At 38.5% G+C, this 20,201-nt stretch overlaps 1 protein-coding gene across 4 annotated transcripts in view; it reads right to left on the bottom strand.

Annotated features, from left to right (window-relative positions):
- The window catches only part of CBFA2T3 (CBFA2/RUNX1 partner transcriptional co-repressor 3), a 237,287-nt gene that overhangs the window by 40,689 nt on the left and 176,397 nt on the right, over positions 1-20,201 (bottom strand). For all 4 annotated transcript variants that reach the window (XM_044081693.1, XM_044081691.1, XM_044081692.1 and 1 more), the window contains one exon: positions 9,399-9,580. In XM_044081693.1, coding sequence (XP_043937628.1) covers positions 9,399-9,580 — 182 coding nt within the window. The remainder of the gene's footprint in view (positions 1-9,398; positions 9,581-20,201) is intronic.

Here is a 20,201-nt window from a genome sequence, read left to right as displayed (position 1 = left end):
TGGACAGTGACTTTATATGAGGGTTCAGGTCTTCTTGAAGCTCATGTAAGACGCAGCCCGGGACACCGTCCGGTCCCATTGATGCTGTGTTATTTGCTTTGGAGAAGGCAGCTCTCACCTGTGCATCTGTGATGTCAGGGAGGCTACACTCTGTTGGGATAGACATTTGATCTTTTGGGGGGGGGGGGTAGTTTGCACTGAATCTGTCTGCCAGCATGTTGGCAATGTGTGGGTTCAGTGTATTTTTTGTCATTTTGCACTAACTCAGAGCATATCTGGGAGTTGCCACCCAGGTTCCTGACATAACCGAAGAAGACCTTGTGATTATCTTTAGTGTCTTGTGCAATTTTTCTTTCGAAGCTGGCCTTGGATGATTTCATGAGGGATCATAGTTTCTTGCTAGTACAGATCAGAGATGCTTTCCCTTTTTGGGATTTTGCTCTATCATGTAATAGCTTCCTCCTTCTGTTGTATAGCTTGTTTATGGCTGGGGTCCACCAGACAGGTCTCCTGCCCTTGGAGGAGTGAGTCTTGGTTTTATTTGGGATAGCACAAACCATGCATTCTTGTAGGTGTCCATAGAATGCGTTTGTAAAGGATTCTGCGGTTTGGGCCGTATTTTCCACTGGCCCGGGAGCTTTGAAGGATTCCACCTCGGTTTTGAGAAGTGTGAAGTTTGCTTTTGAGAAGTTCTTCACCGTGATTTCCTTGGCTGGCGGTGGGGACGGGATGAGGATGTCCAGTGAGATTAATTTATGGTCAGATCTTACCAATGAGGGGTATACCTCTGGTGTGGAACAATGAGTCCCCATGTTGGTGATGATCAGGTCCAATATATTTTCCCCTCTTGTGGGAATGGTGACCAGTTGTTCCATGGCATTTGAGTTTATAAATGCTAGGAACCGTTGGGTGAGGGTGTTGGGGCTTGAGTAGTGCTCCTAATCTATGTTTGGGTAGTTGAAGTCACCCAATATGATGGTGTATGGAGAGACCTTCATATTTTCCAGTGTTCTCAGGAAAGCCGAGTGGGGTTCCTGAGTTTGGGAGGGTTGTCTGTAGCAGGCTACAAACTGAAAGGCAGTTTTGTCCACTGTTAGTTGCACATGGATGGTCTCCGCTGCTTCGTGCAGTGCCACTAACCTGGAGGTGTGGGTATCTTTGATGAATATGGATACTCCCCCTCCTTTTGTGGTTCGGTCTGAGTTTTGGGGCCGAAAAGTATGGTATGAGGTATAACCTGGTAGTGCTGGGGTGCTCTCGGGAGCCTTGAACCAGGTTTTTGTTACTGCACAGACATCGATATTCTCCATACTGAGGAGAGCCTCGAGTGCGTGCATCTTGAGGTTTAGACTTCTGGCATTGAGCAGCATTACCCTTAGTTTCTTTTTCCTTGTGCTGTCTATGGAGGTGGGTTTGTCTTTTGAGCCTTGCCTAAAAAAGGCACTATGGGGGTGGCAAGAGCCTTAGCCAGTATTCGAAAGCCCAGGGGTGACAGGTGCAAGCCGTCCCTAGCGAAGCAACGTGGCTTGTCGAGCATGTCATCCCAGGCTGACAGACACTGGATCCCCTTTGAATGGCCACCAATACTTTATCCAATTGTTAAAAATGATAATTTTGTCTTTATACTGTGGCATCATTCTTGGTGAGGGTAAGATGCTACTCAAGGTCAGGGTCATACCGGCCTGGGCTACATGATCAGAGAGCTCCTCTATGTCTCTTTTCATGTAGTCCAGGGAGGTACGTCTCAGGTCATTCACACTAGAAATAATGAACAGAAATAAACTTGAAGATTAGTAGTACTCTTTTCATCCAACCTGTAATTTTTCTCCACTGTGATGCCAACATACAGGCACACCCACCCAGCCACGTTGACACTAGAGCTTGTTAACAACATCATAGAGGTGACAGCTTCTACTCTCATTTGTATTTTCCAGCTGTACTTCTATATGTTCTCCTGCAGATGGCAGATTAACACAGGGAACAATGCTACCTCTTAAGGTATGAAAGAAGCCCTGGTGCTTTAGTTCCCTGTCTATTGCACTATACAGACATACTGACATTGACCTGAAAGGCAAAAAAAAATGTTTTAATTGTTCAGGCGAGATCTTATGGTCACGCAAACTCAACTCCTGGTCTCTTAAATCTTATTATTTTGTTGATGAAGCATACACTGACCTTTTAAACAGCCAGCACCCCAAAAGCATCACACAGGTACACCAGGTAGTGACATCATTAGAGACAGTCACAGGACCTGATGCTCCCAATGTTCATTCCATGAGCTGTTCTGGTCAGTGAATGGTTACTGCATTCTGAATGAAATGCAAACATTTGAGATGCTACATACTTTGAATGTACAACGTATGCTGTGGTGTCTTATCTGTTAAAGCAACATCTAAACAAAATTAACAAAACTTGCTTTTTTAAAATTTTTAAGCAATTATCTCTTAAAGCAATATCTAAACACAAGTAGCAAAACTTGTTTTTTCTACTTTTCAAGCAAAACAACATTTTTTTACCCACATGTATTCCAATTTTAGATCAGTATGCATGTGTATCCTGTAGCGAGTAACCAGAGAAATCATCCAGACACTACTGCTCATAATGCATGACAGATGTTTTTTAAGATGTAAACATTAATTTTGCAATTAATTAATACATTATGCTGATCAGTAGTTAAGATCACCATGCTTTATCTGAGCAAATGCATTTTGTAGTAATTTTATTGACTTTGCTCTAACCACAGCCTTGTTGCTTATACTGTTCTATGTCTTATCACCTTGTCTGTTAAGTACCATCTCACAAATCTTTTTAGTCCACACTCCTTTAATTTCATGCCATGCCTTACACATCTATTTCCCCTTCTAAAACAATTCACCTTCATTTCATTTATTCCTTTAGCAATCTGGAGGCATTTAGCATTTGTCCACTTCCCCATGCTCTTTTTTTCCTGGTAGTTCTGTTTTTCATGCCTTTTGCTTTCATTTTAGCTACCTTCAGATCATCTCTAAACCTCATGCTAATACTATATAAATGCTCTCCTTTTCCTAAACCACCCCAGATACCCTCATTGTATTGCAAAATAACATTCATGCTTTTATGTCACATACCCCTATTATAGCGCCACATTTAATTACAGCATGCAGCAGACATACACTCACAAGTGTTCAGCCATTCTGGTGAAAATTAGCACTATTGCTGGTTGTCACTAGTGTTGCTATTTGTTTTAAGCACCAGAACAGTGGACCACTAAGAAGAATGGGCTACTGCTGACTTTTCAGAAGATCATCACTTAATATGTCCTTTATTAGTCAGCAACTCCCACCTTTTAATGATAAACTCAAATGGACAGAAGCATTAGAAATATGTAGTTTATCAAATGTCCCAAAGCTATTCTGTGCATGGAACATATAATCTTATCCAGTGCGCAGTCTTCTACTTATGAGCATATATTTTCTGCTTGTGTGTATGTGGTGATATTTTGTAAATTCATAAATGGAACCTATCCATTGGACTATATTTTAATGCATTTGGGCCTGGGTTGTGATTGAAAAGGGTCTCTGGTCCAGTGTGCCTTCCATTCCAGCTAACAAATGCTAAATAAAAATAAATGAAAAAAAAAAAAATTCCCAAACCCAAGCACTTGAATAAAATGCTACCTGGAATTTCCCGCAATACATTTGGGGAATCTGTACTGGAATAAAATGGGACATTATTTAGTACAAGCTGGAAACCCTTCATCACTTCTGTCTCTTTAACGCTAAAAATATAAAAGGCCAACTTCAGCCATCACTCATCAACCCTGTAGGTACAGAGTAAATGCCTGCTTGGTATTCTTAATGATCAAGGATAAAAAAACATATGCATCTGTTTTCCTGTCAGTTTAATCCTTCAAGTGGTGCTCTCAACAATAAAGTTGCTTTCTCTGCCTTTTGGGATGTAAATACTACGAAAGAAAACTAATGGATTATATAATTAGTTCTGATTGCTCATTCTTTGGGATAACTATGGCACACCAGCCATACCAGTAATTAAATATTTGTGTAATCACTACAGGCAAGCATTTTTGATTATTTTAGGAAGCCCAAATTATACAAAGACAAGCCTTCAAATTTATTCAACAAGATAACATCTGCTTGGGGTCTAACAAATTGCCTTTTCTTTTTGGCGATAGGGTGTTGCTGCATGTGGTACAACGTAGCTTTATGGTAGCACCTTAGCTTTCTTAGAATTAGTGGGTGAATGTGCTAAAAATGTATACCTGTCAAACACAGCTTACAGATACATATATCCTATATTCCACATTCATAGGGGATGTCACACGTTCAGAATAAATATTTTAAAACAATACACAGCAAACAAAGTTAAATCATATTGCTGTATCAAAGGTAAACTTCACACAACTAAACACAAAATGTTTTACTTTGGTCTGGACCTAGTATCTGAAGCTGTTTCTAAGAGCTGTGCATTTTGCTATTTGGCCCACCTATACCTGGCTATAGATGTCTGAACCTCTATAAATGCATGGGAGAAACTGTGTCCTCTATCTTCTCTGTAATGTACACAGACTTACAATCTGGAAAAAAGCGACATCTGGGGCTTCCTACAGCATCGTCTGGTGTAGCAAGTTAGGCTGTGTCTTACAGCTACACCAGACATTTCATTAGGTTGGGAAGTATAAGGTTTTCTTCAAGTGGAAATAGTACAGATACAAGTGAGGCAAACACTGTTGGTGTCCTTCCACACAGTGTGGGCTAATGAGGAGCCACTGAAATTATCTGGGATTTGAAGAGTTGGGCTTTCTGCACTGCTATGAGGATGGTAGGAGAAAAATGTGTATGTACAGAGAAGGCCCTGTAGTCATACCTCCAGGAGGGTGCTCCTTGTTGTGGTGTTGGAGCCTAGAATAACAGAGTAGGAAATGCAGCAATTCATGTGTGATAAGTGATATGAAGAGTTCTATCAATAGAACAACAGGCCCCACCTGAGAAAGATTCTGTTCACAGTTATCTAGTTCAGGGACCACTCATGTAGAAGGAATATGTTTCTACTCAATCTGTATACCAACACACTGGATTCTCCTGAAATGTGCTCTGCTACTAGGAACAAATTCATGAGCTAAGGCCTAGTACCAATGTCTGATGGCCTTTCTGTGCATGGGAAGTGAATGCTTTCCTTCTCCTTGTTAATATACCATACTATTGCCATGTTGTCCACGTGGATGGCTACTAGTTCTTTTGGCAAAGAAGTTTGGAAAGTTTCCAGGGATAGGAGAATCATTCAGATCTCCAGTACAGTGATGTCAGGTTCTGATACCTGATTAGAACAGGTGTCTGAGCTATTCTGCCCTGAAAATGTCCTCTCTCACCTTAGGCAGGTACAGCAGTAGTCAAATTACAAGAGGGTCAGGGTGATTGGAATGATTTACTCAAGGACAGACTGGTGGTACAGCCACCAATGCAGGCGCTGCATGCATCAAAGCAAGGGGAGGGGGCTACTGGAGCAAATGAATGGGTGGGGTAAACTGGAATGGGGTGGGACTCTATAATGACAAGTCAAAGACTATTAACTGTGCTAAAACAACAGATGGGTCAATCACTTTCATTAATAGACTGCCTCAGTACCCCCTCCACACACACACACACACACACACACACACACACACACACACACACACACACACACACACACACACACACACACACACAATAAAAATCACCCATTTCTTAATTACCTAAAAAAACAGTCCAGTAATTATTCAAGATGTTATTAGTTTGTTGATGAAATAGTAATGTATGACTACTGAGCTTTAAGCCAGAGAAAATTTCCCGCACTGAAAAGGACATATTACAGAAAAGACAGACAATTTATTTTATTGTTTACACTGTCCCATAGTTCTACATGTGGTTTGCTACCCACAACTGCAGTGCTACACATAACATACAAAACAAGAGTATGTTTCTTATTTTGATTAACTATAACTCAACAGACTGATGTTCAAAGATATTTCTGAGGTGAAAGGGTAGTGGAGCTAATGAGTTAAAAGGCTGTCATTTCCATTTGTAGGCCCTTTACTCCTCTTTAAAATGTACTAAGAAAAGGAACAAAATAAAACAAACCATGTCACAATATCAGAACTGTTCTAAGAAGTTGCAGTTTGAAGGATTTGGGTCACTAGAAGACTATGCCAGATGCATCAAAGGAGTTTAAAGCACGAACTTGAGAAAAAAAGTACTGGGCACTGAGCACAATTCAGGTGCTAGTAATTCTGTGTCAATAATCCAGAGAAAAAGAAAGATCACATTCTCAGTATACAAACATTACATTAAATGATTACAGGCCACAATGCATTTCTAAAACTTCTGTGTTACCCTTCATACACAGCAGATTTAGTGATGGGTCATCTATGAATAGTAGAACCTATTTTAAACAGTTCTAAGGGACTGGCCCACCAACATTTTAAAGTTGCATTATGCAGGCTTGATTCAAGTTGCAGGTATACAACTGTCTGAATGTGCTTGAGAGCCTGAAGCCAAGCATGTGTCTGCAGCAAGCTGGCAGGCTGTTTCCTCCCACCTGGTCTGACGCAAAGCCAAGAATCACAGAAACCCATCTGTGCTGAACCTCATCGGCCCTTATGGACACAGATAAGAAGAGACCTGCTGTCAGTGCCAGGCCATCTGCTGCTCACAAGCTGTTATGTAGGACTGGCCACGTGTCCTGCTCTTGGCACAGAATCCTGAGCTGCACTGAAATGACAGCTGCTTTCAAAGCCTTCATGTGCTGCATTTGAAAAACATTCTCAGTGGGATTGACGGCCTGGTCTGTTAAGTGACACTGTTCTAAGAATCACATCCCTGCAGACTCACAGAACAGCTGTCAGTTTAATATTCAAGGAATGGGCAAGACTTCAGTAGTCCTGCAAAAGCATGTCAGTCACAGCCAAACATAAACAATAATGCATGACATTCCTATATCCCTTCATCCACCTATTACTGTGTCCCATTCCTCATTTTGCTGAGACATTTAGGCCAATGCATGTCAAACATAGCTGCAGAGATATCTATAACCTTCTATATTCTGCATACTCTGTTGAGAAATGTGAACTGCTGTTGTATACAGAGGCTAGCAAGTATTCTGAGCTGACCACTGATTATTATTTCATGTCACAGAATCAATCATGATAGTACTGGATTGTGGAACAGGGACTGGCAGTGGAAAGGGGACAAATAAAGGTTTCTGTCTTTTAATGTAGTGGTCTGGTAACTTTTCCAGTTCTGCTCCAGCCTACGGTGTTTAGTGTCCTCACTGAACAGCCTTTTATCTCATGAAGCCTATTTTAATTCATAGCATCTAATCTTTGTAAAATATTAGTGTCAGCTGTTTTTAAAATATGTATGTAATTTCTGTGTTTGTTAACTCTGTGGCTATTAAACTGCATTTTACAAGGATTTTTGTTTTCATTGCTTAAGACTAAGCACTTAAAACTTGATTTGATGCACTCATGTGAAACAAAACTATGCATACACCCAATACTGTTGTTATTCACAGGAATTCCTAACAGTTTGTGCTGCCTATTACTAAAACACAACATAATGCTTTTTGGCTAACAATTTCCCCTTCTTTTTTAAGATCATTATTGAAAATAATAAAAATTGGAGGAGGTAAATAGAGAAAACAGTATTTTCTTCAAGTGGCCAGCTACATGGTTTGAAGTGTATTGTACAACTGACTGCATTGTATGGTTATCATTTTTTAAATCTATTCCTGTTATTAAGATTGTTAGATCACATGTCATAAAGTGTGTTCCTGTGGCTGCATCTAACAACTAACCAGAATACCCAGAAAGGACCACAGTTTTTCCAATATAGCAAAGCCCTATATCGATGAGAAATGAACAAACAAAAATACATAGATACATACATACATACATACATAAAGAACCACCAGGAGCCTGTTAAGTCCTCCTTACTGCATGGTGACTCTTGATAAAGCCGCAGAGTTTCTTGGAGCAATGAATTAAGTGGCCTTCCACTCCTATGCTCCCCTATGAGGGGCACATACAATGAAATGAATGTAAGCCTTCTTTACTTGCGGGTCTATACTATTTCCTTGAAAGATGTCTCCATCAAATCCCTATTCATTGATATGACTACATCAAATGCTGCATTCAGTGAACAATCACTACATCAAAGTTTTTCCCTGGGAAAGTAACTAGGTGGCCAGCATCATGAATTAGCTCTTTTCCCCACTGTAGTGCGATCTCAGAGTTGGTATATATAAGTGGGGGGGGGCACAGCCCCCACATTAGGGGTATGGGGGATGAAGACCCCTCACCTTTGTGAGTGTAAAATTATGTAGTTCGTATTGCAGTTGCACTGGTGGCCAAGTAGCTTCTTTCCCTAGGAAAGAAGTTTGATGATGGTAACGTTTGCTGAATGACTGTTCAATGGTTAGTGACTGATAAACAGCCATTCGATGGAGACATCTTCCAAGGAAATAATATAGACCCATTTACTTGTATCTTTTGAGTTGCAGGTATCTGCTATTAGTTTTGTCCAGTTCCTGGTGGTTTCAAATAGTGCACAAATACATGTCAGCAGTGGGAAATGCCAGATGTTATCTTCTTCTCACTAGGCCAGAAATGCTCATTCATCCCAGCCTACAATCTACTGATGGTCTGTGTTTATTCACAGACACAGCTCATGTGTGATGCATATTAACTGTATAGCCCTGTGACTGTGCTGGAAGGCCAACTTTCCTATGGAGAAATACATTAAAACAGCTGGCCACATAGCAGATAATTTGGGATTAAAAATGAACAATGGAATACAGTGGGTAGCCATACTTATGACTTTTCTGCAATGATTTGATAATGGAATTTGAGAATGTGAAGAAACATTTACCTAACAAAACATAATACAAAAAAACTACAAACTAAATTCCACAGTGAATGACTTGTGGTTTTGCCCCCATACAAAGGTTCAGATCTCCTCACACCAACCATGCATTTCTTCCTGACAATTTTAACTAGTTATGTAAATTGACTCTTAGTGGACCATTTCAGCCATGGCCCAGACCTCTAAGGGACAGGTAAATTTAATATATGTGGACAATTTACAGTAGAAAATCAGTCAGCATGTCTTGAGGAAGCGGCAAGAAAGAAAGCCCATTCATGTATGAGAAGAACAAACAAGCTCAAATAGGTAGTGACCAGTGTTGAGGATAGGGACCCTGAAACCTGAAGCTGTTTGGTACAAACCTTAGCCACTGAAACATTGTGCTAATCAAAGCAAATGCATGGTAAGGGTCGCACTTATTACTGGAGAAACACATTAGCTAGACAAAAGGCGTTCCTAGTACATGAAAGACAAAAAAGTTAAAAGTTAGTCTGCACCTACCGGTCAGGTGTTCGACGTTTGCCATTCTCGTTGACTTCCAGCATGATGTCAGAGGAGTCAATAGGAGAGGTGGCATTGGCATCCAGCAGGAGCTGCTCATGTTGTGCTAGGTACTGTGCTGGCGTCTGTTTCGCCAGGCGGGCACAGTGCAGGAGTTCACGCTGCAATAATGGGAGGTTAGCCTACATACAATTCAAGATAAGAACATTGAGATCAGATGTAAGCAATCCAAAACTGCATCTGGCAATGTCCACATTTTACTTATTTATAAACAACTTTACTGAGAAGACCACATGTAACTGCAGGAATGCCTAGTTTGGTGTATTACAAGGAATAATTCATAAAAATGCAAATCTGAACAATAATCTGACCATTGTATAAAAACCTAAAGTATACATCGAGAAAAAATGGATGCGTACAAAACTTGTATCAAATTACATTCCAGCATTTTTTAAACAGAAATGCATATGCACTTTCTGGTACTACAGGCCTTGTCTGACTAGTGTGCTGACTGGCTATCAAAGAGGGTGGGGGACTTGAGGGAGAAGCAAGCAAAACAATGCAGCCACAAATGATGACCCAGTACACACACACACACACACACACACACACACACACACACACACACACACACACACACACACACACACACACACACAAGCACGCACGCACGCACATGCACGCACGCACACACGCGCACACACACACATACACATAATATGAGAAAGAGGCAATGCATGCATCCTATGTACATGTTAATGAAGTGTTTGACATGGTATCAGGTAAAAGGTTACAGAACAAATCAAACCTTATACTGACTAGATAACAGGAAGCATATAGAGGGTTACTTATAATAAATAACATTCATACTGATAAGAGGAAACCTCCACAGGGATCAGTACTGAGTCTAGTTTGTTACAATGTTAAATAAATAAATAAATCTTATATATATATATATATATATATATATATATATATATATATATATACACACACACACACACACACACACACACACACACATATATATATATATATATATATATATATATATATATATATATATATATACGCACACATACTGTATATGTATTAAAAGTTTTTAAAGTTTTAAATACAGTTCATTTATTATTATTAATTATGTATTATTTATTATTTATCATGATTTTTTAGAACATATACAAGTTATATATAATAACAATACATATGAAAAGCAGCCTTATTAGTTTTATTCTAGGGTTAATATTTTAACTAAATTCAGCATGTTGTTTGTTCAATGTATATTATTAGTTTCTAGTACAATTTTTTATTTTAATTTTTTATTTTAATATACATGAAAAATATACATGGTAAGGGTCGCACTATCTTAGATAGTATTTATTAGTATTTGTTTATTAGAGTTACTTATTAGGGCCATTAGGGTTATTTACCAAGTTTTCTTGGTTGATTCTAGGAATGTAATAGTCTGATAGTTGCTTTGCCTCCCTCTGAAAAAGCTCAGAATCTAATTTTAAAACAGGCATTTGACTGACTGGTTAATTTATTAATTGTTTAATTGTCTAATTAACCAGTTATAATATTGTTTCATTTGATTGCTTTGAGTATATAAGCACAGTGTTTTAGCATAATGTTCATGGTCTGAGGAAGCGTATCAGGAGATATGCGAAAGCGCTTACCTTCAATAAACTTCATTTTAATTCATTTATTTTGTCAGTCGTGGTGAGTCCGAAGTTTGTTTTATCTTCTATACTGTATATGTATGTGTGCATATAAGAAGCAGTATCAATGGCAAAAAACAAGCTATGATTCCTGTTTACAGACAGCAGGTATGGCTGTATCTGGACTCTTGTGTCCCATTCCGGAGATCTCAAATGCATAATGGTGGAAAATGAAGGCAGTTCAATAAAGCATGGTCTTCATTAGAGCTCTTGTAAAGACAGACTAGCTTAGTGTGTATAATCTTAAAGAAAGAAGGCATGCAGGGACATTACAGACATTTTTAAGTAGCTCCCTGTTGATTTGAAATGCTGAAGTCCTGATAAGCTGAAAACAAATGACTGAAAAGGCAGGAGCAGACCAGATATCAAAAAGCACTATTCTCCTTTAAGCTTGTTTTTTACACACTGATGTGGGGAGCAAGCACCCTACACCCCTCTGAGAAATGGAGATCTCGGACTTAGTATATACAAATCTGGATTTTCAGTCATTTGGTTTCCAAGCTTTGATAGTTTGCATTCCAAGTGTCAGCATTAGAAACAGTTACCTTTTTAAGCACAATAAATAATTTGAGGGTTGTAGAGATACAAATATTTCAAAAACAGGTGAAAGAGTAAGAGAATGGAGTCTGACGAAGTGCCGTAGCTGATTCAGGGGTGAATAGAGGAAGTATTATTTTACACAAAGGGTTGTGGATGAGAGGAACAAACTTCCTCAAGAGGTAACAGATGTAGAGGCAATGGCTGAATTAAAAAAAAGAATGGGATAGGCATAATGGCATGTTCTGAGTACTGAGTGGAGACTGACAAGCTGTTCGACTGGGAGGAAATGCTGCTTATCCAGCAAATAGTGAGGAGTCTACATGGTGCTATGTGGTCCTTTTTTGCCACCAAATTGCAGACTTCTTGTTAATCGTAAATGCATATAATAAGAATGGTATTAGGGGAAAATGTATATGATTCGTAACATGCATTGTACTGCATGGTTAAAGAAAATACTTAAGGTAAGGATGCAAACCTGTAATGCATATTGTTATGATCCAAGTGATATTTTTAGCACACTGTGTTCCATACCACCGCATGCATGGGGTACAGCATACAAATGAATGTCTTTTCTAGCCCCTACTAACTTTTTAACTTCTGCTACTCCAAAGTCCATTAGCCACTTACCCAACTCTGTTGACTAGTGCAGCTGTGTTATAACCACACATAGCCACCAGAGGGCGAATGCACAAGGACTATCCAATATAGACAAGCGCTTGGAGGTACTAACTACAGTAGACTCCCTCTTATCCAGTCTCGCTGGGACCGGACCTTAGGCTGGATAAACGAATGGTCAGTTAATCAGAAAAAGCTTTACAATAAGTTATTCTTATCAACCTGTTACTTTGGAATGTCTTGGCTTATTGTTTTACTCTTAAAATGTTAAAATATTGAAACAAAAATGAAGTTGCAAGTTCATTTTTGTTTCAATATTTTAACATTTTAAGATTAAAAAGATAAGCTGAGATGTTCCGAAGTGCACAGAGGATGTGGAAGTGTTGTTCTTCTCTGTCTGTTGCTATGGCTGGTTAAAGCGGAATCCAGTTAAACTGAGACCGGATAAGAGGGAATCTACTGTTGTGACAATCCCATAGCTCACAACCAGTCAGGGACAAATCCCAACAGAATCAGGGACAAATCCAGAAATAATCAGAGACAATCAGGGACTCTTTTCATATATTAGTATTATTAACTTGAGACATTGACAAAATAACAGAACATAAGTGAATATGCATTTTCTAAAGTAAAAGAAGTCTATAACTCTAATTATTGTCATTATTTATTGTGTAATTTATCACTTTTTCTCCAAAAGTCACCACCTCTAGGTGGGATTAAGAGGGACAGAGCTAAAGTTTCAGTCAAAATCAGGGACAATTGAGAGGTATGGACAATCCCAGGATGAAGATCATTCAATGATGCAGAGTACCACATGTACAGTAGCTTCTAAGTGTGCCACAATGCACTTATACTATTTTTCCCTTTATTTATCTGAGACATTTTAAATAAAAAGCTTTGAAAACTTGTTTTATTAAACCAGAGCCCAAATAAATGTAGCACATCCCTCAGTGATGTCAGCTAAGGGATAATGAGAGTTACAGCCATAGACTTTGATGGATGTATCTCTGCACATGCAAGATGATGCAGTCATTAAATTCTACAGTTGCACATTATGCTTTCCATAAGCTGCTGTCACTGAAGTCCAGGGCTACTGTTTATTTTCAATGGCCCAATATAAAGGAATGCAGTACTTTCAAAGCACTGTTATTTGAAACAGACCAGACTAAAACTTTCACTGACGGGGTGGAAATGCTGTTTGGCACTTTATGTACCACATATTGCAACGACAAAGTAATTTTTTTGTTTGTTTTTTTTACTGAACAAATCATTTTAACACTATTACTGTGCTTAGTGAGACAGTAGTCAATCACTTAACCAACAAATTGTGAGTCAGTAAAAAAATCAGTAATGTAATTTATCTCACAGCTATACTTAAATGAGTAACAGAGACTAAATTCAGTACACAGTTTACCAGATTAAGTAACAATGTTTATCTGAATATTTTTAACGCAACCATAGTTCTATTATTTAATTACAAATGCCAAGTGAAGGGCGATATGATGTCTTTTAAAGGACACACAGCTTGAGAACAAGGAAGCAGAGAGGTCAACCAATATCATTCTGTCTCACAGGTAAAGTGATGATTACTTATAGTGCCTAATTGTTAACATCCATAAATTTCCAGTCTGTAAGCACATTGCTGCATTTTCTTGATTACTGAAGGTCACGAGAAGGCAAGGTGCCAGGCCTGGATAATACTGCAATGCCCAACACCTGCCCTGAGAAGGGGCAAAACAATTCCTGAAGGTGGAATGGCACTTCACTGCAGAACTTTACTCTCCAAAGACAAATAGCTGTAAGTGCGCACAGGATTGATAAACTATCTGTCAGCTGCTAAAGGCTGGTTATTCCCATCTGTCCTGAAAGCACCTTGACCTGAGGCCAAATTGCCATCTGCCTGATGTGTTTGTTCAGACGTTGGCAGACAAAAAGATCACTCGAACAGCTACCACCAGCTCTAAAGAAAATATCTTCTGTAAGCAATTTCGTCTGCATCGGAAAGCTCACCCATCTCAAGAGGTGCATTTAATTAAAAGAAAATTAGCTGTACTTCTAATTGGACATAAATGAACCTAGACCAACATTTTTTTACACAGCATAAAAGTTTAATGCCAAGTATTCCAAAAGTGCATAAAATATCTTGCAGCAAATTTTCCTGGTACAAATGTTGTGAAGTCATTCCAGTGATATAACAACATCTTAAACAAACACCACCTTAACGTCACTTATTCTTAACACATATGCAAGTCATTTAAAGTTAATTTAGGAAAATAAAAATAAAAGATGGCTGATCATCCCTGCTACCAAGTACTCTAATATTCAGTTGTTGGTAATACAGCAAGACAGATGCTATATTCAAAACTGTGAAAACATCACTAACAATAATTCAGAAAAAGGTAGCTGCTGAAAGAATTAAATATCAAAAACATACTATGCATCAAATTGAAAGAAATACCAAGTCCTTTGAAAATGTGAGACTAGTGTATTGATGGTTCATATCAACAGCTCTGGTTGCTATCACTGAGGGAAGGTGTTGACAAAATTAAATGCTAACTTAACTGTAGAAATGTCTAAATCTTATAAATGAAGAAAAAAGTTTCCTTCTAAATTTGTTTTAAAAGCATATTTTAGCCTGCAAGGATTTCTAATGTAATACAGAAGAGTCTGCAAGTTACAAAACTTCAATGCAAAATATATGTCTTAATAGAGTGCAGCAAAATAGCACAATACAACATCATTACTTAGCGACTGTAGTTTTACTAGAATCATTACTGCCCGCATTGCTTTCAGAAAGAAGTCAGAGGAAAACAGGCATTGCTGATATCGCAGTAAAAGCCACTGGTACAGCATCCTGCAAGACAGGGAGAGTCCAATTATGGAAGCTGTATTTTAGATGAACAATGGTTTTAAGGGACAAAATTCTGCACCGAATATACTAGCAACATCCTTCTGCTGTTTAATAAAGAAAACTGAAATAACTCCTCAGGCTGGTTTGGCATTAGAAAAGAAGTATTTTAATTCCAGTGTCCTCAGACACTTAACAATGATGTTTAGCTACTAACCTTTCATTCCCCCATTCCAAGTACACCATGGTATGTGACAAGAATCAGTGGCCAGGAAATCATCATCATAACACTTGGACAGCTGAGGATTTCTCTCTTATTGCCTGATGCTGCACTGTACAGCTGGACTGGTCTAGATGTACATTATAAAGGCTAACTGCATGCAGGTACAGCTTTTTCTTTGTGTGCCCCGGGCTACCATCTTTTCCCCACCAAAAGATGCTTCTGTAGTGAGGGATCCTATATTCTCCCCAGATATAGGGTACCTATCAATGAGCTACTTTGTCTTATTTTCACAGTGAGGTACTCCAGTTTCTGGGCTCACTTATCAAGTGCAGAAAGCCAGTGCTGCAGTCCAGCACTTTACCACTGCACCAGCAGTCCAGAATAATCAGCATTGGAGGATAAATATGGATTTCCTAGAGTATTTTCATCTTTCAGCTTACTCAAGTACTGCATTAGCACTGACAGAGACAGTTCAGCAAGAGACCGATACTCAAGCACTAGCTAAAATACATATCTAAGATAATACAGGAAAGAAAGGTGATAGTATGACTTCATAAGTCACTGGTGGAGCCATATTTGAGTGTTTTCAGTTCCGTGAGGAGCAGTTTTGGACTGACAGTGGTTTTAAAGAAAAAGGAAGATTGTACAGGTTGTTTTGTGAAGGAAGTGTTTAGGAATTTGAGTTTATGACATCAATTTGGAAGTGTACAAGGCAAACCTCAGTGTTATGCAAGACTAACTTCACAGTGAATATGGCGGTTACGTATTGTACAGTCTCTTAATGTAACACGTAACTGTGCAGAAGGTAAAAATGTATTCGACATGCATCAGGTTTGGAGACACAGTGCAGTACATGGTTTCCAATGGATGATAGGGCAGAGCATATGGTCTTTGGGGCCCTCAATACAGGTAATACTCAAAAAAATCTCTGCTTCACAGTCTGAAGAACATTCTGGTGATTGAGCGCAGTACAAAAGCAGATGAAATAGCATTGGCAAAAAAAATAAAGACTTTCGGCTTTTCCCGGTTAAGGGTCGCCACAGCGGAACTCTGGTCCGCTCATGACTGGCAGTAGATTTTTACGGTGCCGAGTTGCCAGCCCGATGCCCAACCTTCAAAGAAGGCATGCCCATTCACGCTTGCACCTGACTAGCATTGGCAAGAGACATGAAAAATTATTCAGTTTACTTTCACATTGTTTAACAAATGGGAATTACTTAAAATATGGAATCATAGAACATACCATTACATTTAAATGCCAGTAAGATAAGCTGTGAATCAGCTGCATCCTTCATTATTTTTATGTAATTATACAAAACCATTGTTTTTCATTCAAAATCATGTCCCACCTCCATTAAAGTAAATTAATGAAATATATTGCATACCCTTTCATAATATGCTGAGCACACAGTATAAATCTATATGGATTGCTGTTCTCAAAAGATGTTAGCACCCCATTTTAGACTTATATTGGATCTAGGTGATGGTCACTGTTGATGCAACAACTTGAACTCTCGTATAAAATGGAAAAAAGGGGGTTGATGCTACAAGGCTAGCTAAGTGGGACACAGAAATCTGGTAACCTGTCATGGTGGAAAGTGGATTTTCCTGCACTTGCAGGGACAACTGTATGTGTTATGCGTCTGGTAGTGCTGGTGGGGAGGGGTTTATCTTTGCTACATAATCCTGTATATGGCTGTTAGTGCAGATAAATGCTGGCAGTTAACACAGGAGATTAAGGCTATGATCTACTTCCTGTAATCCAGGATTTAATTTCCTCAATCTCCATTTGCATACTGTTTGAGCAAGTCACTTGACCAGTCAGTGTACCCAGTCTTAGTCTGAAAATGGTTAGTGTGGATCAGTGTTGTATCCCTGCTTAACAAATAAATAAAAGGATTTATAGGGGAATAATGAAGCATTACTTAAAATATGTGCCGGCCATGAAAGCCTTTTGTTATAGCTGTAGCATGTTTGCTATCCTGTCAGATGTATTCATATTTTGTTATGTGCAACATCACCCTTAAGTTATATGTCCTTTTACCATTTCATGCAAGTCATTGAAGCAGTGTGCCTCAGACTCAAACCTAGTCTGACAAAACAGTAATCATCATCTGTAAAACAACATAAGGCTTTGTTCTTGTACTGTGTTGCCACAGAATCATAAATATATTTTAAGCACAGCATTTAGACATGTGCAGATGCTTAACAATGTATCAATGATAAAAATATGTAAATTAAAAATATATAAATAAAACCAACCAAACTACTGTACAGGCTTTTAACATTTTAAAATTTGCCAGTCGTTTTGCCTATTATGAGTGCCTCCTGTGCATGAATATTGTACTACTCATTTGGAAAGCTCATACATTTATCTTTGTTTACCCAAACTACGTTCTCAGCGCAGAGATTGGCGTAACAATGACTTCACAGCTAAATTGCCAGGCAGCTGCACGGTGGCTGTTTCTATACAGCAGTGATATCAGAAAAGGGCCACATCATTGACATCATGGGAGTAAGAAACCTACACATCAGCTACCAGAAGGCGCACTGGTCCAAATGTAGCATGCACTGATGTAAATTAACAAATCTTCTAATTAATCAAAAGGGAAATTAAAAACAACTTCACATAAAAGAAACTGCATTCACTGCTTTTCAAACTCTAATTACATTTATGTAGAACATTTCTTTTAATGTTTTGAGAGGTAGAAGAAAAGTGAAAGCATACTTGTAGAAAAATGCATTGGTGTATTTCTCCCTCCATGGTTTAATATGATTGTGGCTCAGTTTCAAGACAAGTGAAATTATATTTCAAGCAGAGAGTGTAACAGAGAGAACAGCTACTGACTGTATGGGACAAAGTAAAATAATGTTTATACTGAAAATATGAGGTAAGAATATAATCGAGTAATTTTGTCAAAAAGAAGGAAAGTCTGTACAAATGCTTGGTTTCACAGGGATACTGCAATTGGCCAACTAGATGTTTTATCAGTGTATATTTGCACTGTATGCAGGTATGTATGTATGCAAGATGAAGCTTGACACTTGCGACACATTTTTTCATAACGTTACCTGCTTTAGTGCCTTCACATTTGATGGTGCAGTACACCATTCTGTTTAACTTTATGTGTGTCTAACACTCATATTATATGGCACAAGTTTTCAATAATTTCTATATAGGAATTGTAACAGCCTCCAAAGAGTAGCTAACTGGCCTCCTTTGTTTTACCTTCTTTGTTATGTCAGCCATTCATCAATAGCCTTTAAGTAAGGCCCTGCTGAGGAAGTAGTTATGCTCTTATTCAGTACCTTAATTATGTTTCTTACTGTCAAAGGGGGAGGTAAGATATTCTGGGATCTGTGCTGTACAGATAGCAGCCTCTGGAGTGGTCAGCACTAAATTAAGGGGGAGATAAGAGACTCTGGGATCTGTGCTCCATGGGCAGCAGTGTCTGGAGTGGTTAGCACTGAATTTGTTGGAAAGTATGTTCATAATGTCTTTGGGATCTAAAAGAAAGATGCTATCTTGAACAAGTTCAAAGCCATGTAGGATGTTGTTCCTTAGTTATCAAACACAGCTAAAGAAGGATTTACATTTACCTTTAGCTACTGATGCCAGCCTAACTTCATGGGTAGCTTTAAAAGACCTGATGGTGACTTTCAATTTATTTATAGTGTTTTTAATTACTTTCCTTGATGTGACATGTTTTAAATCTGCTGCATAATTGAAGGTGTTTTTTTTTATTTTATTTTTAAAGCTTATTAATGTTGCTTGGCCAGCATGGTGGTTTATTGTTAAAACGTCCATGATATTTAGCTCTATTAGGGACTGCCATTTCTGTGTACTTATCTAAAAGGGCATAAAATTCCTTTGTGTAGCGCTAGCCATTCTGTCTAAGTTGGGGTTAGTGCAATCATAAGATAATTTCAATATCTCTTCAAAGAGTAGGTTCACATGTTGGTAATCTTTGAAATCAGAGATATTTCCTGTGGGGGCTTTTAAAATCTTGCAGGCGAATGTTACAAGTTTGTCGTCAGACTTCAAGGGCTACCAGATGAGTAGAGCATGAGGCAGTCTTTCACTTTCAGACATTCGGGAGCAGAAATGACATGATATGTAAAATGTGACCACAGTCATTACAGATGAAATATCTTATATTCTGATGCAAAATACATATATAAAAGGCAATGACATTACTTTCATTTGAACACCAACCAAATTTCCGTGCAATCAATTCCCTATGTAATTTTCCAAAACACTCCTTTATACTTCATTATAGCAACAGGTGGCGCTATGGTACTATAACTTAATTTAGACTGCACTTGCTTCAATGATTGCCATCTAGTGTGACATCGACCATAAAAATGAACTAACAGGTCAGAAAATAACTAAAAGTGCATGGAGTAATAAAATGCACATGGCAAAAAAGAAAATGCAACATAAAACAAAAACACAAAAGTTGCTATAGAAAATTGAAAATAAAAAACAGCAACATATCTTGGTATTCAGAAATGCAAGCCAATAATACGGAGTTCTGAAGTGGTGCTAAGCGCTATGAGGAAGTTTTTGGTTACACCAGAAGCAGCATAGATGTCATTCTATCCAAAAATGTTAGCATTCCAATAAAGATTACAGGGTTGCATGCAGAGGTCAGAAATGTATGATACACTGCAATGAAGAAGATATCACTCCCCCCATCTTGAATAAACTTTACAGAGTGCTTTAAATTTCTGCTGCTGTTCTGTGTGTTTGTGTGTTTGAGTGTATCTGTGTGTGTGTGTCATGTTTTCACTCACACACACACACACACACACACACACACACACACACACACACACACACACACACACACACACAC

This window comes from Protopterus annectens, chromosome 8.part1, assembly GCF_019279795.1.
Source record: "Protopterus annectens isolate FY-2018-M chromosome 8.part1, PAN1.0, whole genome shotgun sequence".
In the NCBI taxonomy this organism is placed as follows: domain Eukaryota; kingdom Metazoa; phylum Chordata; order Ceratodontiformes; family Protopteridae; genus Protopterus; species Protopterus annectens.
Note: the sequence above shows the minus strand (reverse complement) of the source record. Positions and strands in the feature narration are given on the sequence as shown.